Source organism: Sander lucioperca, chromosome 8 (genome assembly GCF_008315115.2).
Source record: "Sander lucioperca isolate FBNREF2018 chromosome 8, SLUC_FBN_1.2, whole genome shotgun sequence".
In the NCBI taxonomy this organism is placed as follows: Eukaryota; Metazoa; Chordata; class Actinopteri; order Perciformes; family Percidae; genus Sander; species Sander lucioperca.
This window is the reverse complement of record NC_050180.1, coordinates 4204369-4226086: the sequence shown is the minus strand read 5'-3', so window position 1 is coordinate 4226086 and position 21718 is coordinate 4204369. Positions and strand designations below refer to the sequence as shown.

The following is a 21718-nucleotide window of genomic DNA, read 5'->3' as shown; positions in this document are numbered from 1 at the left end:
GCTGGGTCAGCACTGTGATGCGTTTAGGATCCTACACACATTACTGCTCCTGAAAACAATGCGGCCACACTGATTGACTCACCCATCACATGAAGTGTGTCAAATGGTTGATTTATGGAAAATGCAGGCTCTCTCTGTCAAAAGGCAGCCAAATCCAAAACTTTTTTTTACCTACTGTACATGTCTGACAGATTGTCATTTGTGAAAAAATGCCCATTGTCTGCTTCACACAAACACACAAGTAGCAAGGCTTCGGAAGGCATACAGGCAAACGTAACCACGTCCGGTAATGTGAACTCTGAACTCACGGATTTCAGATTTGTAAAGAAACGCGCACAGTTACTCTGCCTCGGTTAGTGTTATGATCAACATGTACCGTTTGATTTGGTCACACGACAACAAAGTAATCACGGAGTTAATGTCCAGCACCTTAAGAACCAGAAGGTTTCTTCTTTTTTTTTTTTTTTTAAACACAGAAAACATCAACAAAGTAAAAACCGAATCTCAGTCTGCGAGGACTGGACTGTGAAAATAAAAAAAACGAGCTTGTAGAAATGGATGCATCGTCTCAACACTGTAGAAAATAAATAGATTTAACAGGAGGCACTGGGGTAGTTCAATGTCTCTGATAGCTTCCAGCTTCAGATCAGCCAGATTCAACATTCGCCACCTTGGGAGACAAATAAAAAGAAAACTATGAGAAAACAAAAGAAATCATGTACACATTATAATAGACATGTCAAAGGAACAGAAATATGTACAGAGAAGTGCTTCTGAGCAGAAGGCGATTTGTTCATTTTTAGAAGAAGAAGAAGAAACTTTATAGCCTAGAAATCTAGACGCACCCTAGCGACAGCAAATGTAATTTGCAGCCAGTGTCGTCTAGCAACTCTCCGTTGGCTTGCGAGCTGGAAAAACCAAATTCTGGTCAGGCCAATCACATTGTGTATAGAGTCGGTGGGCGGGCTTAACATAAGGACGGCTGAGTTGCGATGGTTCCGCGTGAATTCCCTGCTACGTGAAAACAAAGAAGATGGCTGCTGCTGCTGGCGAACAGCGGCCTTTGGAATCGGCAAAAGTTGAATCAACCAGCGTTGCTCTGGTTGGCTGTGAACGCAGCGGGAATTTGAAAGACAACCGTTTATCCCGCCCCTCGGATTGAGCCCTGCCAATGGTGAGTTCCCAGACCCAACATCTTGATGTGGGTCTGGCTTGTCAGGCTAGAAACTTTATTAATCATAACATACAAATATACAGTACAGTGTACCTCTTGTGAGTCTCTCCTAATGTCAGCAATTGATTTTTACAGGGAGGGGAAACCAATCTTTACTTTTCTGTAAAGATTAAACACTTCATCATTTAACTGAAAATAATAATCAAAGGTTCATCTTTAATGAAATAATCATCACTTGCAGCCTTACTTCTATGCAAGTGAACACACAGACGTGCACACGCATACACTTGCTCCTGCATTTGCTCTTCCATTACACACTCCCTACCCAGCAGACAGGCTTAAGTCTGTCCTAAATTGCTCTGTTCTCCTTCCCCACTAAAGCCTCTATTAGAAACCACATGCTGAGTTCAAAATCTCTCTCTGCCCTGCAGGCAATTACTTTGCGGGTTTGGGAGGCAGCTGGTAGAAGCCTGACTAAACCTATGAGTAGTGAACAGACGGGCGACTTCACTGAGATGCAGACATTGTGAAGTGGGTGGCCAATCTCTTATCTCAAATATTTACGTGATCATCTTCCTGTCCTGCTTGTCTTCTGTCCCTCTTACTCACCGCCATGTCCAAACACTGAGGGCGTCAGTCAGACATATACTTGACAGATGTTCAAAGAGAAACAACTGATTGAAAGCAGGGATGAGATAGCAGAAATCCTAAGCTTCATCAACTATTGCAAAATCTACAAAAATGTAACTAAAGCTGCATTAAAAGATGTTTGGACACTTGGGGGCAGCAGAACAAGCGGGAAGAAAAACATTGACATATTATTATCTTATAAGGTTGCTGTGGTGAATGTATAAGCAAATAATTGCCTATTGACTAAATTTAGCAGACATGCAGCAACATTAGCATTCATTTGGAGTCATGTTTCTGGCCACCTAAGGTAAGGAAGTCTAAATATTCACTCTCCTTTCCACCAACTCCTGAAAAAAAATATGTAGCTCTGGAATTTGATGCTAGTCAGGTGGTGTGCAGAGGGTTTTTAGAGTTTCTCCACTAAAACCCACTGCCTGCTGAAACAGGGTTGAGCAGAGTCGCTGGACAAAAAAACAGCTAAAAAGCTGAGGGGAACAGCAGAGTCAGTGACAATGCTCTATGGGTTTATGATTGGCAGCACTTTGTACAGGGCATTTTGTCCCTCACTCACATTATATATATATATATATATATATACACACACAGAGAGACACACACACACACACACAGGTCAAAGGCAGGAGGGATCATTTACTTTGTTTGACTGCTGGATCACGAACAGAAGCTTCCTTCGTGGAGGGAGACGGGGTGGAGAGGAATCAGGCTTTCACACTGCTCGCTGTCTTCTGGCAATCTGTGAGCGCGGGGGAGAGGAGGGGGGAGGGTGTCAATCATCATCAAGGTCATCAACTTGACAACCGTCATTATTATAATCATCCCTCGCCAAATGGGAACAAGCATTCACAGAACAATGGAGAACATAACTGCCGCACAGAGTGTAGTCAGTCAAGCATGTTCATCTGATTACGGACTTAACTAAGCGAGGCTGCGAGCTACAAATGGAGTCTATTGTCCTTGTAAGAATGTCAGAGAAGAAAAGACTCTAAGTGTGTGTCAGGGTTAAGGTCAATTTTATTTTAATAGGTCACACACTACAATACAATGAAACAACTCAATTTCTAGTTAAAATGTTAAAAGCTTTAACTTCTTAGCCTGGTCTGAGGTGTGTGTGTGTGTGTGTGTGTGTGTGTGTGTGTGTGTGTGTGTGTGTGTGTGTGTGTGTGTGTGTGTGTGTGTGTGTGTGTGTGTGTGTGTGTGTGAGATACCTTGGTTTTTCAAAAACCTTTGCCCTATTAATATCAAAACCAAACCGACAGCATTGTTGCCAGTTCTGATCAATGGAGCGCCAAGCTGAGCACTAAATACTGCTGCCAGGGATTGAACTGCATTGCTCTAACTTTCGTGTCCATAGTAGTATTTTACTCACTCCTTATCTTCTCAGTTGGATTTTCTGAAAATGTAGCTCATAAATGCAATGTATTTTTGGCAACAACATAAAAAAATCCTTTGTCCTACAACTGACAAAAAGACGTTTTCAAAATAGCCCCTGTTTGTGTAACCTTGCAAAAAAGAATAAAAGGTGTTGGAGTGTTCTCTCACACAAGTGGCAAGTCTCTGCAAGTGGTTTTTTATATACTGAAACCAATAGCAGCTTGAAGACAGAAATCTAAACTTACTGTGTGCTTGGAAAATGTTCAACGGTTAAGTATATGTGGCGTATAACTTTGGGTTGTATGTATGTTAGCTAGGCAGTCCCTCCAGGATTTCACTGCCTTTTTGTGAGATTGTTGCGGCCCAAAATGCCCGATTTCGAGGGAGCGTTGCGATAAATTGCGATAAAAGTTGCAATGTCTTTTGTATGTTTGTTGCAATGAAGTTGCGGGAGACAGTGAAAGTTGCAAAAAAGTTGCGATTTTTTTTTTTTTGTATAGTTCTTTCAAAATAAAAAGGAAACTTGTTTTGGGGAGAATAAAATTACTCTGGGCTGAGATTTCCTAGTAACCAAAAAGGCTCAGGATGCTGCAAATGTTGATATAGGAAGAAAATGGCTGGTGGATTTAAGACAAAAAATAATAATTTATTGAATGAATCAAATTTGAACATATCTGTCAGTGGCTTGTTGATCTTTACATTGTTAGTTAATTTCCTATCCTGGCCTGGGCTGGGACACACATTCATACAGTTTGATAAAGTACTGACTTTAACTTATCGTTGCACTTACAATAACGAGAGTAGCTGTCCTCAATTTAGGTCATCGTGTCGTCTCATCTCCTTTTTCTCCTGCATCCACTGTGTGTGTGTTGTTTGTGTGTGTGTCTGTGTGTGTGTTTGCGCGTCAGTCGCGGGGGGAACGGAGCAGTAGCCCCGCCCGCTGCAGAGAGCCGACAGCCAGGATGATAACGGCAGCAACTTCAGCGACTTTTAAATCGTTAAAGTCTACTTTGATGTTAAAATGTATCGGACGGTCTGAAATGTTCTGCACGGTCTTTCGCTGTACGTTTTGTTGGTAAATGAGTCACACACACGTCTCGTCTTCATATCAAAAACAAGGAAATGATCAACCCGTTCTCACTCCCAATTGGTCATTGGCTCTCAGAGTGCACGTGGGACTGCTGTGATTGGTTGAAGTCGCAGGAAACTTCAGGTTATTGGTCAAATGTGCGGAAAAGTTGCGGTGATTGGTCAAAATTGCGAGTCGCACCAAATTCGCGGTGACTGGTTGAATTTGCATGAATTGTCGCGATCGCGACATCGCGAAATCCTGGAGGGACTGGCTAGGGCACTAATTTAATTTAATGAGTTAATGCAATCAGTTGCTTAGCTGGTTTCTGAGCTAAAGACCACCAGTATGGCTCCCACAGGGGTGTTGTGTCACCTATAATGCCTCTGTGGGATCAAACACTGAGTACCTCTGAATGCGATGTTTCCTGCAAATGAAGACGTACAGTCTCCTCAGCCCCACCAGGACAGGGTCCCAGTTGTTGTAGTGGCATAAGACCGTGGCGATGAAGAAGGAGAGGAAGACAGGGACCGCCCCGGCAAAAAACAGCCATGAGAAACGTGCCTATCCATACAAACAGATGGAGGAAAGGAACTATTACAACTACTGTCATAACTGGACTTCAGATTTTCAGATACTGTACATTTATAAACATATGTTCAAATTTGAGAACACGTGTGACCCCCCCAATTTAATAAATATTTACTCACAAACATTAACTTCAGTAAATTAAATAATTATGTGTAAAGTAATATGACAAATATAGTACAAAGTAAACAAATTGAAATTGCTGCCCATATTAAAAAGGATAGTTCAGCTATTTTAGAGTGGGGTTGTATGAGCTACTTCTCTATAGTCAGTGTGTGTTAGCTACAGTAGATGGAGGTCAGCACACCCCCAGTTTGGAGAAGCAGGCAGGAGTACCGACACAGAAGCTAAGCACTGTACTGCTGTGGACGGGGCAGCAGCATAACAGATTTTAGACACCTTAAAATGAAGTCACCTTCACCACCTTACCTTGCTGTCAGACGGCCCTTTACGACGGGGAACTGAAGCCGTTATCTCTGCTCTCTTCAAAGCCACCACACTCCTTTGACAAAAACAGTAATTTGACCCCGCAGAACACAGGCACTGCTGGTCTACCTCTGCCTCCATCGATGACTTTGTTTGTGTTAATGTATGACTTTGGTGTTTTAAAAGGTTAATACAAAGTCAGCAAAGTCACACAACACAAACTAACAGATTGAGGCTGCGGTAGACCAGCAACTCCGGTGTTCTGAGAGGTACAATTACTGTTTTTGTCAAAGGAGTCGGCTGGCTTTGAAGGGAGCAAAGATGGATATACCGGCTTCAGTTCCTCGTCAGAAAGGGCTGTCTGACGGCAAGGTAAAGCAGCGGAAAAAAAACAAAGTATGGCGTGCACTTAAACTGATTGATTTGTTGTTTTTTTTAGGTGGCCCTTTTTTGCTGCTGCCACCAGCAGTACATTGCTTAGCTTCCATGCCAGTACTCCTGCAACCTCCACTTCAAAATATCCAAACTATCCCTTTAAGCAAACTTTTCATTTTGCAATCTGCTCTGACCCCAAGCTCTTCAAACTGGTGTCTTCAAACAAACATTATCTTGAATCTTACCTCAAACTCTGACACTGATTGCTGAGTACCTGTAGTGGGAAAGTTACCTTCTGCATGCAAATATCTGCCATAATAGAGAGTGGGATGGTGAGGCTCAACGCCAGAGTCCCGATTAGAGACGATGTGAGGAAACAGCCCCTGTGGTGAGAAAGCAGCATCACCAAGTCACATCATTAAACAACTTCTGAAATACTGTATATTCTTCAAACTGATTAGTTCAACTAACTAAACTGAGAGGATCTAGATGTCCTTTTACAAAAGGTAAATTGTGATGGTTTGGTGCCAGATTTGGGACCTGAATGAATAATGAGAAAAGGTGCTCACCACAGCCAGAGGAACTCTGAGAGAACGGTTCCAATGAGGCCGTTAATGAGGATGTAGGTCCACACCAGCTGGCTGGGAAGCTCGAAGGCCTCGAAGCCCGTGTAGTGGAGCAGGAGGAAGCCAGGCCACAGCAGCAGCAGGTTAAACAGACCCACAAACCCTGAGAGACACAGCAGCTCCAGCTTAGACAGCTCTAAAGACAACTTCATGGACTAGGAAGTGTTCCACTGTGCAGGGCTCTCTATTATGGTCTAGTACAGGGGTGCCCAATTTCTTTCATATGAAGGGCCAAAGATGTTTCTGGATGGAAGGCCACGGGCCAAAAATAAATGTTGATGTTATGTGAAATTACATTACATTGAAATGTATTATATTTTACAGTATTTGTATTAATTTCCAGAGATAATCCATATGCTTCTTTTTGGGCGCATAAACATATTTTAAAGTAAAGACACCTCCTGACTGAAAAATTAAGTCGAAAACCGCTGTATAGTCCACCTTTGTAATGGAGAGTGGAAGTTAACCAGCACTGGGCTTTACATTCCCATAATGGTTAAGATTAAGTCATTTTTAGCTGCACAGAATGTACGTTTCGTAGTCATTGCGCTAGGACTTTATAGCACTTTTAAAATAAGAGGAGAATAAGCATGAGCAGGTCAAATGCCATGGTGGGCCCTGGCTGAACTTGACCTGCAGGCCCCAAATTGGGCGGCATTGTTCTAGTACATAGAGAGGGTGCAGACACGGCTTAGAATATTGTTAACCCTTGTGTTGTCTTCCCGTCAACCGTGCACTTGTTGTCCTCCCGGGTCAAAATGAAAAATGAACACCTTTTTCACGCTTTTTCTGACATTTATAGCCCTTTCTTCGACACTTTTGATGCTTTTTTTCCATTTTTTTTTTTTACGTTTTTGATGCTTTTGTTACCCAACCACCTAACACCACTAACACCAAGTTATTACCACTAAGTTTACACTTATGTTTGGAATTCATGGACAATAATCCTCATTTGTAGGAAATTCTACCTAATTTTGGAGTTAAAAAAGCAGAAATTAGGAAATATTTAGACTAATATTAGAGGAACGTATGTTGATGGATAATCAGAGACTTCAAAGAGTCAAAGTTTAGACCGAATACAGTTTTGAAACCATTTAGATTTTTTTGAAATGCTCAAACTTGAATAAAACATCCCAAAATCAATAAAAGTAGTGATCATGAATTGTACGTGCGAAGAGCATTGTATTGAATCCATCAAATTTTTGGGTCACTTTATTTAAAAAACAAACATATTTCTGATTTAGAAATTTAGAAAACGGGTCAAATTGGACCCGAGGACAACATGAGGGTTAATTAAATAACTGCAAAAACCAGTACACATTTTTTTTTTGAAGACTGGCCTTGTCCTTAAAAACAAATAAACTCATGTGCTTACCAAAGAACATGGGGATGTCAAGCTTATCCTCCCGGTCCACTCGTCTCTTGATCATTACGATGTAGACAGCGTACAGCACCGCCCCCGCCAGGGACCACAAAGAACCTTCATGAAAAAGTCAATCACATTTGGAAAGAAGCTTTCTAACTACATTAGTGCAACACTATCAGGCAAAAAAGGAATGTCCAATTTCATTACACAACAGTAATAGGTTGACAGATTCTCGCTGTCTCCATGGTTACCTATGACGCCTTTGTCATCCGGGCTGTCCATGCTGGAGAAACTCACCAGGGTAACACCTCCCATGCTAAACGAGAGAGATACTACATGAACTGACTGAGCCAAACTGACAAGGACAGGTAAACAGGGCGATTTCAAGACTTACACTTTACAATGAGATCTAAATCATTATGACAGAATGTCTAAAGACCCCCTACAGTGTTCATACTGTACCAGCCCAGTATACCCTGGAATAACATCTAATTGGACAATTCTGCACATCATGATTTATGTCCGATGCCAACGTTAAAGGGACAATGCAGGAGGTATTGTGTTTTGGTGGATGGGCATGTGAGGCATGTGACTTTGATATAGGAGACCAGAGTTTGCGTGACATCACAGACAGGCAATTGACGTTGCTTTATTAACCGTAACTACAATCTTTCCCTAACCTTAACCATAGAACTTAAAAAACGTGGGCAGTGGATGCCAAAAGCATTGTCATCAAACATAACTTGGGGTTTTGCTAAATTATCCAATATCATCCTTTTTGTCTGGCAATAGAGTAATAAGAGAGTGGTGGATGAAAACAACAACATTGGGACAATTGTGCTGTTATTATAGCCTTAGACAGAAGCAATGACTCGACTTACACTGACTTGTGACCAACATGTAATCAGTTCATTTTAACTCTGATTCAATCAAATAGGCCCAACTATTTGGCTATAATTAACATTTCATTTATAAACATTTCAGACAAGGACAACACACAAAACAAAATTGAAATAGGTGCCTTAGGGCAAAAAAATTAAACATGTATCAGGCATGCCACAATTGGCCAGGGTTTTTTTTTCTTAAAATCCGGCCAGTAATTGTGGAAATATATTGGTCTGAACCAGTGTCGAATGGGGAAAGGATGAAAAAAAGACATTTACAGCTCCTCCGGTAAATCAAAGCACATGTCCCCAAGAACTTCAACTTCATGAATTTCCACTATTACTTCCACCAAAGTGGGTGGATGGCATTTTAGAAAACAGAAATAGAAATGTAAAGCATGGAGACACATTAAAGGGACACAAAAAAACAAAAACAGAAAACAATTAATCCACTCATGCAAATATGTGCTCAGCACAGGAACCTTCCAACATGCCCTGAACCTCTCATTCAGCCCTTACCTCAGAGCCACGGCTAACAGTTTGGACAAGGTGAAACGGTCGCTGCTGTTGCTGGGAAATATGGCTGCCAAGATGAGCGTGAACAGGCCTGAAGAGGGAGAAGGGAAAGTCAAGGCCAGACAATTTTATTTACATAGCCCAATATCACAACTCCCAAATGTGTCTCAAGGGGCTTAGAAAGAACAGAAGTGAACCAGACAGTGGCATCAGACAGACCAGTCAAAGCAGTGGGTATACTTCTCTTTAGGTTAAATACATATATGATGGCTGACAATACCTAACCAACAAACAGTTGCCCATTTTCCTTTAAACCAGTGGAGGTGCAATCGTTTCTACTTGACATTTTACGTATTGCGTGAGAGAAAGAGTCACCTGAGGTGGATGACAGGATGTTGACAATGGCGACCTGCGTGTCGGACAGGGCTTCCTGATAGGACAGGTTGGCCAGGAACCACTGGAAGAGAAACAGAAGCAGTGATGTGACATTTTCTACACCTTACAGTACAACAGCCCTGCGGTAAATACCATCCAACTTACCTTATGAAGCCTGGTTTTACCGACTGTCTCAAGTTTTAATTCGTTCAATCTCTGAGGCCCTAGTAGTTCTGTTGTGTGAGTAAACAAGCATCCCACTAAGTGATTCTCAGTCTTAACTTCAACTTTAACAGGTTAAAAGAGGGCCAAGTCAAAGCCCCTTTGTCTTAGGGCCTGGGACCTGTATTGCATCTCTTTCTCTCTCTCCCGTTTCCTGGCTTCTCTCCACTATCTCTATCTTATAATGGCATTAAAAGCACAAAATAGTGTGGCCGGGTTAGCTCAGTGGGTAGAGCAGGCGCACATAAACTGAGAGGTTTATGCCTCGATGCAGAGGTCCAGGGTTTGAATCCGACCTGTTTTGATATCCTGCATGTCTTCACCCTCTCTCTCCCCTTTCTCACCTAGCTGTCCTGTCAAATTAAAGGCGGAAAAGCCCAAAATAGTTAAAAAAAAGAGATAAGGTGCCAGAATTGTGTCAGATTAGTCACAAACACTACATACCTACTGCATTAGAAGGTAGAGGAAATAAACAGGAACATCTTACAATTCAATAACAACACCTAGCCTCAAAATTTAGAATGTAACACATCTCTGACACAGTGGCACAGGAAACTAGGGCTGGGTATCGTTCAAAAATATTCAATCCTGGTACCGATACCAATACTGTAACTTCGATACCGGTTCCTAAAGGATACTTTTTTCTATACCAATTTTATAAAACAAAAAGAAGTTACAACATTACACAATACGGCACAAATCATTTTTGTTTATTTTTCCTCTCCTACTACGTGAGCTGTGTAACAGAGATTTCTTTTTCCTGTGTGTCACAAACTTTATTAGATCTTGGTAGAAGCACGCTGCATGCTTATTGGCTCACTGACGCTGATGAGATTTACTCCTTAGGGATTGAAATTGGGTATTGAATGACGAGGCATTTTTCAATACTTCAGAGGCAATTCGGTCTGTGCCTTAAAGTATTGAATTAGGTACCCAGCACTATAGAAAAGATGTTCCTCTTTTGATATGATTGATAGTTGCCAATAATATCAAAAATCATAGCAGGAAAAAAGCTAAATACAATGAGTAATTACTTGTGCATTGTAACAAGTTGGAGTATAATTCCCAAACTCTTTAAGGTGTGGAAGTGATCACATCAAGCCCCATGTCAAATACTCTGCTTTAAGATTTCCTACAAGTTCTTGATTGTGCTCAGACAGGATGAGTCAAGAATTAAAAAGCAGTTCATCACTTGAAAGGCTACATGATTAACGACTTGCCGTTTTGGGGCTCATAATCCATCACTTTCTGCTCATTTACATAATAAATATGTGCCAAAAGCCCTTCTTTTTTCGTGCCAGCAAAACACATGGCTAGCAAATAGCACACAAAGAATGATCAAGTGTGTGTTATTAATTAAAATCGTTACTATGCATCATGTCTATAATCTGATACCGCAATGTACAATCAAAAGCTGGCATTCCAGCTGACTTTTTCTCACCACAAAGCAGAAGAAGAAGCTGATTTGGGCCACATCAGTGATGGTTAGCTTGCCCACTGTGCGCAGCATGGCCTCGTGGTCCTTGGCAGCTGGGTAGGACATGCGGGACAGTTTGGCCTCCAGGGCTTGAGTAGAGGGCAGCTGACGCACCTCCATGATATTACTAAAACGCACCCGCTGCTTTTTGGAAGCTGCTGGGAAGTACACATGGAGTGAGGAGTCAATTGGGAGAGACAGGGAAGCTCCATTTGTATTTGCAGCAAGACCATTTTATTTCATTTCACAAAATATGAACCTAATGTAATACTAATGTATGACTAAGCTGAACAAAAGTCATGCCATTTTAAAAACAAGGGTGCCAAACATGTAAACGCTTGAAATACAAACACAACAGACACCAGAGAAACCCTACTTTGAACCTTTACTGTGAGGCTTTGGGCTCCAGAAGTACATTGCCTTTCAGCCAGCTCAAGAAATTGAGGTCAGTTAGGCTGCGTTCACACTGCCTGCGTCGGACGTCCGACAAAAACGCAGCTCTTTCCATTCATTTTGAATGGGGGTAGTGCGTTTAGGCTGCGGCGGGGGATGCCGCAGGGGGGGACACGCAAAAGAACTCGGCGGGCCTGCGGCGAAAAGTTGAGACCGACTCAACTTTTGGAGAAACGCAACCAGATGTCACGCTGCGGTGGCCAATCATGTAACCAGAGATCAGACTTGTCGGTGTGCTTTGAGCGATGGTTTGAGGCAGTGTGAGAGCCCCGTACAGGAAACATCACTGCCTCTATTGCTGCCACGAGAACGTTTTAATACACTATGAGGGTAAAAAAAATGAAACTCAAGCACTGAACTGCCCGGGAGTGTGTGTAATAGCTATATGTTTCCTGCAACAACAAAGCACTCGCTATGTCTCGCTCGTCTCTTTTCTTTCTCTCTCTCTCCCCCTGTGAAATAAGCTGCCTTCAAGTGCGGTCGTAAACGTCAAAATCTATAAAAGATCTGACGGAAAACAGTAATTGTGAAATATAAAGTCTACTTGTGCTTTGTTGGGGGGGTTTAAGAACACAACAGGACAGGAGAAGAGGGGGAGCGGAATCCTTTTGTTTTTATTATGATGGTATGTTAATGAAAAAAGAGAAAGAAGAGTTGAGTGTGAGAGTTGCCGGAAAAGGTCCGACAGGTTCCTCTTGTCTATTTCCATAGCTCACCACTGCCCTCTGTTGTTGAGTTGCATTTTTCATTTAGGAGACCTAATTAATGAGTTTATCAATCACATATCAGACAAAACTTAAGCATGTACGCTTACTTATGTGGTCTTAGCAAACACAGACAAGATCAACTATGTACTCACAAGATTCACAGTCTCCCATCAAACAATTTGATTGCTCAGCGGGTACGTCCTGGAACTTCACTGGAACATACAGTGGTTCACTCTGCACAAGAGAAAGTCAAGACATTTATAGTTGTTAAAGCAAAGAGTTGCACAATGTTGGTATTCTAGCCTCAAGATGTCATTTTGTACTGTATTTCTGTAAGACTGTCACGGTGTAAGCTTTAACAGTGTTTACACGATTGGGTCCTTCCACTGCAGACTAGCTGCTGTTAAGAGTCATAATGTTCTCTGCGATTGAACTACGTACCAAACAGTTGTTCACAGTGCTGTCAGTGGTGCAGGGTGCAAAGTAGGCCTCAGCATCAGCAAACTGCAGACACACGCAATTCAAACCATCAACTTACAGGCCAAAATGAAAAAAAGATTTCTGAATTTCCCCAAAAGTTATTTACAATGTCAGCTTGTCTTAAAGCAGTAGTTCTCACACTTTGTTTATCATTCCCCCCTTTAGAGGAAGAACACTTTAAAAAAAAAAGTCATAATCCATGATTTCTATGAGGTTTTCCACAACTTTCTGCTTCTGCTGCAGATGTAGCTACAACACATTCAGTAAATAAACCTGATAGAAGGCAGGGTTTGTGATTCTGTATGATTGAGGTTGTGAAATGTACAGTCGGCAGAAAAAAAAAAGACATTTCAAACATTTAAACATACTCCCCACATGTGGTGAGAGTGTGCTTCTGCTACTTACAAAGGCAGAGTGCCGCCGTTTCAGAGTGCCAGTGCACTGCTGCCTCCAGGGCCGCCACAGCAAGAAACCCAGCAGATAGAGTACAAACATGGAGGTCTTGGTGAATGTGCTGAAGAAGGGTTTGTTGTACTCCTGTCGCTTGAAAATGTACTGCAGGAAGAATCAACAGAAGGAAGCTGTTAGGAATAACAGCTTTTATTGGTTAACTAACACGTGTTGCAAGGCAGACAGTTTTCCCTCTCAGGCACTCCTGTTTCTTTTGCATTCTTCTTCATTCTTTGTTTAGTTAATCATTTAGACATGTTTGACTATGAGAGACTATGTGTTGGCTAGTTTCCTATTGTCTTACAATTCTAGCTATGTCCGACCTTCTATGCTGCTAACCCAACTATCATTTGCAATAGCGCGTCTGCCACAAGAAAATCAACAGGCATCCATGTAAGAAGTTTGTGCTGGCAACATTTCAGTACTAGATCATCATCAGCCTAATTTTTGACTGATGATGGCCTAGTACCGAAACATTGGCAGCTATTGAATTTATTTTTGCAAGTTAGACAATGTGCGGGAGTTTTTTGCAACTTTGGACCTACTCGTCCCCCTACAACACACCTGTCTCATGTTATAGATTCTGTTCTATGTTTGACACTGTGAAATGGTCTGTACTTTCACCTATCCAGCAGTACATAAAGTCATTACAGGACCTACACTGTTCAATACTTACACGCTAACACATCAATAATTTAACACTCTAAAAGGGGATCAGCGGACAAAACGACGTAGCACTTTACTACTAATATTGGAGCTGTAATACATTATAATATATAGGGTTGCAGTATTGATATTCACTAGTTAACGATTTGAATACTTCATCATCGTTGGGAGAGAGAAGAAGTTATCTCGTACATTGGGGCAATTGCCCATACACACTAACGCACACACAAATATATCAAGTTCACACCATTGTCTGCTGATTCCAGTACTTCTCAATGCACTCTAGTTACTGAGTACATCTGGGCCCCCCTCTCTCATTTTATTACAGCTGTGTCTTCTCGTACTGCAACCCCCCCTCGCGGCAGCAGGTGTGGAAACTGACTGACTGTGACAAAGTCCTTACGGAGGTGAGCTCGGAGGAGGCTACCCAGATGACATCCACCAGCAGGAGTATCACCACCCCCAGGGCCATCCGCCTCCGCTGGGCTGCAGAGCTACCCTGAGAGCTCATCCGGTTCATGATGAACACCCACTCCATCAGGACACTGAGAACACATGCAGGGACGCACAAGTACTTGTTAAGTTACGAGATATTCAGAAACTGGCATTTACCAATCATTAATGAGTCAATGGGTTTTCTATAAAGGAGACAATGCCAACAGAATTGTAGATTCTAACAAGAAGGTACAACAATATTAGCAAGCTCTGTGTCTCGTACCCTACTCAAAATGTGTTATATGTAACGTTTGACGAAATTCAACTATGGCAGCATGTAAACAGTTTCAAATGAAATTTGAATCCGAAACTATTTTGATAATCGTTTCAGTCATTTATGAAGCACAGATAAACATTCATGCCAGCTTCTCAAATGTGAGGATTTAATGCTTTTCTTTGTTTTATTTCATTGTATTTCACCGTTAGTGTGACAGAAAGGGCAATTTGAAGGTGACACCATGGGCTATTTTCTCTATTTTCTAACATTTTATAGTCTAAAGAAGCCATTAAGTCATTTATCAAGCACAGATAACAAACATCTGTGCCAGCTTCTCAAAATGTGAGGATTTACTGCTTTTCTTTGTTTTATTTCATTGTCATTTAAAGATCTTTGGGGACAGAAAGGGCAATTTGAAGGTGTCACCATGGGCTATTTTCTCTATTTTCTAAAATGGTATAGTCTAAAGAAGCTATTACTCCTTCCATTTAAAAAAAAAAAAAGAACCCTCACATTAATCAATAAAGAAAACAATCGTTAGTTGCAGCCCTAATGAAATAACATCTGCAAGATCTCTCTTATCAGTGAAAGTAAACCAGCACATCTGTCAGACTGTTGCTCAAGAACCAACATTGTATTGACGTGAAAAAATCCTGAAGGCCACACTTGAAGTGAGGTAAGACACAGTACATTAGGGGCAAAAGGAAAAGTATGACTATATTATCCTGGCAGATCTGAGAGTAACTTTGAAATAACTACATTTTACATTGCAATACACACCTGTTTACCAACAAAATGTACACACTGAAATGTTCTTTCCAGATTCAGATTGTGTGTAACGCAGTGAGTCGAGAGAACCAGGGGACTCACAGTTTACAAAAACCTGCCACAAAAGAAGGCAAAGGCAGTCAGTAATGTTGTCACAGCAAACATCAGTGGAAATGCTACCGCTCTAGTAAGTGACAATATGGGACTCTAAAGGCAACCAAAGACTTCATAAAGAAATACATGTTTACATCTCTACTTCCCTGTGTTAAATAATAGTTACGCTATAGAAGTAAGCTAAATGACAGCTGTGGTGGTGCATAATAAACAACGTACTGTAAATCAGAGCTGTAATGTTACTGAATGTAGCCACACATTTTAAGAGTTAGCTTAGTTAACTGGCTAATTTCCGTTTGTAAATGGGTAATGTTAGCTTAGCTATGTGTGCATTCCATCAAAGTGCTCGTGGTCAGATGAGCCGTCGCTTCTTCAACTAGCTAGGGAAACATCTTACAAGCTAGCTAGCTATATTAGTAACGTTAACTATTAAATTGTTACAGACTGGACGTCAAGAAGCAATGCTATAGGTTGTGTTGCAATGTAAGGTTAACGCTAGTTTATTGACAGGAGTTGGTTCAAGTCCATCAAATCTGTGTATTTAACGTTTGCAAATAACGTCGCTGTGCTATGCTAAGTTTACTTGTTTATCAATATCAGATAACGTTGACGAGCTAAGCGCTAAGAAGATTGTTTGATTAAGTGATTAAATGCTTAATTTAAGTAGTCTTGTTACCTGAAAGCGAGAAGAGGTCATTTAGTTTGCGCCATTATGTACTTGTCTTTTCATATGCTGCTGAAATATCGACAGAATCACAGTTTTTACGATAAAATGATCGACAGCCCAATGGTTGTAAACATTAGCACACCCTCCCCTCTTCATTATCAGGTGACATCACTTATGTGCGGCAGAGACTTCTGGGATATGAAGTCTTATAGTGGCGAATCTTAAAAAGTCATATTTATTCATTCTGTCTATTGAAACCATGATTGAAAAAACACGAATTTATACATTTAGACCATTTCAACTGAATATACATTCACACCACAGCTAAATACATAACAGTGTGTGGTTATATAGCGTAATATAGCTAAGAAAGATGTAAAAGTGTAATACTGTATTTATTGTCTGACAGTTGCTAATACTGAAAGACACACCTTTATTCAGTTTCATCTTCTTTCCAGTGCATTACGATCTTAAGACATAATTTCAACATGCATGCAAAGAATGAAATCATAGGAAAGTTTACTCTCATCTTTTAATTTCATCCTTGCAGTAGATGTTAGTGCAGCAGAAATAAATGATCAGTTTGCTGAATTAAAATACATTTTAACTGCGTTGACCCAGTGAGCTACACTGCTCTGTTGGGGAGAGACACAGTATTATTATCCTATATGATGCAGAAAAAGATAAAGATCACTGTCAAGATGAAATTGCAATATAAAGAAAGTGATCAGAGACCTTTCTCAGGATCCTAAATTATTTGGTGTAACGTAGAAGGGGTCCATCCTCTGGCAGCAGGGACCTAATGTTGAGCCATGTAGGCCTACTGTATTCAGTATTTTGATAATTGACATTAAAGGTGCTGTAGGTAGGATTGCGAAGATCCAGGACTTAGGCCCAGACACACAGAGCCGACGGCCGACCCTCGGCAGAAAAGGCAGTTGGGCTGATCAGTCTCCCCGAGTTGGTCAAAAAAGTGCTTCAGAACACACCAAAGAGACGAATCGTAATACATCTCCATAACAGCAGGCGGCTCTAATCTGTATTGTCGCCCAAAAATGAAAACCGGCAGCTGATTGGATGAACGCATCACGTGGGTCTGGTTTCTCCGGAAATTCAAAGACAGACTGTCATGGCTGCTTGTTCAGAATACGATCTCATATTGTACTAAAATAGTTCACCGAAACGTGTTTCTGAAAACATTTTAAGTGAGAAATAGGCCATACAGTTGCTAAATCTGTCTTCATTTCAGATCAACAAAGGTCAGTTTAAAAGATTTTCGTCAGATTTTGAGAGACTCTAGTCACGCTCATCCTGCTCCCCGTTTCCGGGTTAGCACTCTACCAATCAGATGAGTCATTTGAGTCAGACTGCCAGCAGTGCCTGCCCCGCCGATTATACATGTCAAATCAGCCAAAATGAAGGCCAACGGCCCCTTGGACGGACTGCGGCACGCAACACACCAAACAGACTTGAGTCACTGACCTCGCCAGACTGTCCAATGGCCGATTATCGGCTTGGTGTGTCAGCGCCTTTAGCCAAAAAATTTGAACATCAACAACTTCTCAGTCCCTCCCCCCTTTCTGCTAAAGCCCAAAACGTTCTCCTAAGCCCCTCCCCCCACAAGGGACAATGAATGTGTATGCATGAGCAGTGATTGACACGCACTTAGACACCCCCCCCCTGGCCCTGATTGGTGCATCTGTCAGTACCCGATCCGTACCGCCTGTAAGATCCGTTCTGTGCATGTGCATAATTCAGCGCATGCGCAGAAACTCGACGTGTTTTACGACACTGCCTGATCAGTTCTACGCTTGCGCACAGCTCTATGGTTACCAGAAGAAAACATTAGACAGTGACAGTAGACCGTTATGATGGCAGAGATCAAGTTTACAAGGTGTTTGCTGGAGTTTCCTAAAGTATCTGTTAATGATATACGGAGCGTCGTCCGGCCATCCAGTACAACACCATGTAGCAAATTAAATAAAGGCTTCAAATTTTACGTTTCATCATTTCTTTGCAACTTTGAAGGTAATTTGCTAACGCTAGCTAGCCTGAGCTAGAAGCCTTGCTTTGGTGTTTTAAGTCATGACTCCGTCCTGCTTCAGGTTAATCATGCTTGAAATAAAGTTTAAGCATGTGTATATACCTTATGTGTTTGTACTTTTATGAAAGTATCAGGTAAAAACAGGGCTACAAATGAGATCTCCGTGAGAGACCAGCTAACTCCTAGCAAACTATTATGTAGCTCAATGCTGGACATTTCACCCCAAATTCCGATCACTTTACTTTATTTGTATTTGTTTAGTATTTGGTTTAGAAGCCTTTATTGGTGTTTTTTTACGGTACAAAGTCCTGCTACATACGTACATATATAGCCAGCTATATATGCTCCGCTATGTTGCGTTAGCACGCAGCTACAATAGTTAGCTATGAGTATGCTAACATTAGATTGTAGAATCAGAATCAGAATCATAAAGGGCTTTATTGCCAAGTACGTTGCACATACGAGGAATTTGTCATGGTGTTGTTGGAGCATGTCACACATACAAATATAAGAAGGATAAAAAGAATATAAACAATATAAGTATACATATACACACAGTATGTATTAATAACGATAAAATTAAATTAAATAAATAGTAAAATAAGTTAAACAGTAGTAAAAAGGAACGCTACAGCAGAGTAGGTACAGAGTAGGTACAGTAGGTACAGAGTATTTACAGTGGGGTGTGGAGAGAGTCAGGATGGATTCCGGGCCTTGTTAATAAGGCTAGTGGCGGAGGGGAAAAAACTGTATGTGGCATGAGATTTTGGTCCTGATGGACCTCATCCTCCTGCGGTGGAACGAAGCAGCACTTTCTAACGTCAAAAAAAAAATCGCAGATAAAGGCTTCTGAACCAAACACTACACAATCGGACATGTTTCAGCAGGAATGTGACCCGGAATTGGGCAGAATTTAACAACATTGCCAGCTAAGATGACATGTTTACTGCCGTTAGCATGTAGCTACTATAGTGGTATACAGCAGTGGTGGCTGGAAGAGCTGTCATCCCGTCTTCGAAAGGACACTTAGCTATGTACGTTTATACTTCATCGCATTAATAATGTACAGTCTATGGTTATTAGTCAAGACGAAGTATTAAAAGTTAAAACATTAACATAAACAACACAACAACGACGTCGCTACACGGTTTTGGATCAGTGACAACAAGTCTTGATTGTTTGTATGACTATTGTATAATAAAGATTTAATACAAAAGTTGTGATGTTTGGTCATAAAGTGTTTCAACGAATGCGTGGTACAAATCGCACAGGGACACTGTTCGTTTTCTACTACGTAATCATGCGCATGCGCAGAACGGATCTTACAGGCGGTACGGATCGGGTACTGACAGCATCTGAACAGTTAGACACCCCCCTTGTCCCTGATTGGTGCATCTGAACAGGGAGCGGTGGATTTTTGCAAAATCTCACTACAGGCTGTAGGTGGTTTAAATTATATTTTCTAGACTATTTGAAATCTCAAATGAAATTCTTTTTATTTTGTTGTTAATACTCAATGAGAGTCAAGAGACTCTTGATGAAGGTCCGGAGGGAGTTTCTCTAAATAAAAGGTAATGCTGTAGCAACAGCAGAGTGTGTGATTTCTGTCCTTTGTTTCTAAGTTGATGTTATCGTTCATCACACCTGTACAGAAGAATTAGTTGGCATGTGTGAGTTGTTTCTTCAATGCTTTATTGTTAATAAAATACTAACACTATAGAATATTTGGCGAATGTTCTCAATTCCTTTTTTTTTCAATTCAAGTCAGTAAAAGTAAGCTAGATAACCAGAAAAAAAATTTGTTCAATACAATGATATTTCTACTTTGCTAATATTAAGTGTTTTTCTGAAAGGCGTCCGACCCGACTCACCAGTGGACTTATTTTCTTTCCAACCCGTTAAAACGGTTGTACCTATCCTCAAGTTTCAGGTAGGCTACTGAAGCTTTATCTTTCAACAAAAGATAAAAGTAGCCCTTGTAATGGAATAGTTTTTACAATTGGGAAAGTTTTGTTTTACATCATTCTCTGAATAAATAATGGTTAGTGGGTAGCCTATCTTAAAGGTCCCATGGCATGAAAATGTTACTTTATGAGGTTTTTTTAATATTAATATGAGTTCCCCCAGCCTGCCTATGGTCCCCCAGTGGCTAGAAATGGCGATAGGTGTAAACCGAGCCCTGGGTATCCTGCTCTGCCTTTGAGAAAATGAAAGGTCAGATGGGCCAATCTGGAATCTCCCATTTATGACGTCATAAGGGGAAAGGTTACCTCCCCTTTCTCTGCTTTGCCCGCCCAGAGAATTTGGCCCACCCATGAGAGAGAGAGAGACATCATGGCTTGCAAACAAGCGAAGCATGGCAGTTGGTCAAGGCCACACCTCCACCTTCCACCTTGCCCCCCCCCCTCTCCTCCTCAATAGCATTTAAACGTACAATATGTAACTTTCTGCCGCTAGGGGTCTCTCAACCAAAACAATGGATGGTAAACACAGACGTTTGATGACGTTGGGAAGTTGCGTGGAATTATGGGAGTTTTTATTGGTAAAGCTATTGTTGATTAAAATGCATCTGTTCACGGACGAGTTTACCCATTCAAGTTTATTTACGTTACGTTTATTCATGTCATGCTAATAAAATAGCTGCAGTTTCCCCAACATAATTACGTTTTTCTTGAATCAATCTGTATTGGTAGCTAGCTGACCAGTTAGCTAGTGAGCCAGCAAGCTAACATTAGTGGCTAACGTTAGCAGGTTTTACCACAGTATCACAGTATATTTCACATGCCAATGTCATCTTTTGGATTTTACCAGGCGGACAGGGTTTGTTGTAACGCTAGCTAGCTAGCTACTCAACGAGGCTGAGAGAGGGTGTGGGTGGGGAATGCAGGGGGACTCTCCACGATAGCGAGCATGTTCGATTGCTGTTGTCAGCAGCATGAGAACATGTCCCAGCTGCCAGATCTCCCCCTTCACTTTTCTGTTATCTTAACTATTCATTTTGGTGCTTAACCCACCTGCTGTCGGGTTAATTTAGCTAGCTAACTGTAAAGACAGACGGGATAAATTCGGCAGGGAGATTTTCGGTACAAACACCGGAGACGTAGCTAGCTAACTGTAAAGACAGCTAAACGCGAAGGAGGGAGAAATTCGGCAGGGAGGAGATTTACGATACAAACACCGGTAGCTAGCTAACATTATGGATGGCCGATGTTGTGACTAGGATGACTGGGTCTGCTATTCTCTGTTTCCCGACGCTTCATTAAACTGCCGTTAGCACCCGGCACCGGCTGGGGCTAACGGTAACTAGCTATTGCCACATGTCCCGGCTGTGTTGTCAGCTATCATCCCGAATGAAGTCTCTTTGTGCCGGGGGAGTGAGGCAGGCAGAGCGGGGTGTGCTAGCTGGCTAAATTAGCATTAGATTAATCGTCTATCTATACAGCTAACGTTAACGTTACTAGTGAATTTATTCGTGGGTTAGCGCAGTGCTGCTTTTATCCATGGTCAAAACAATCATACTACTAATAACTTTATGAG

The 21718-nt window shown here is 41.4% G+C and overlaps 1 protein-coding gene across 4 annotated transcripts; it reads right to left on the bottom strand.

Annotated features, from left to right (window-relative positions):
- Positions 1-290: 290 nt before the first annotated feature.
- Positions 291-16299, bottom strand: LOC116043161 (solute carrier family 35 member F5). Of its 4 annotated transcripts, none has more exons than XM_031289655.2 (16): positions 16147-16299; positions 15369-15471; positions 14280-14421; positions 13166-13315; positions 12722-12784; positions 12433-12514; positions 11085-11278; positions 9422-9503; positions 9050-9137; positions 7898-7962; positions 7656-7760; positions 6224-6383; positions 5947-6037; positions 4675-4829; positions 2460-2558; positions 291-670 (listed from the first exon to the last, which is right to left on the bottom strand). In XM_031289655.2, the coding sequence occupies exons 3-15, from the start codon at positions 14412-14414 to the stop codon at positions 2477-2479; spliced, it is 1452 nt and encodes a 483-aa protein (XP_031145515.1). In that variant the 5' UTR covers positions 14415-14421; positions 15369-15471; positions 16147-16299; the 3' UTR covers positions 291-670; positions 2460-2476. The 4 variants fall into 4 exon arrangements, with proteins under 4 accessions (XP_031145515.1, XP_031145517.1, XP_031145519.1 ...); XM_031289657.2 differs by having other exon boundaries at positions 11085-11275; XM_031289659.2 differs by lacking the exon at positions 12722-12784.
- Positions 16300-21718: the final 5419 nt, after the last annotated feature.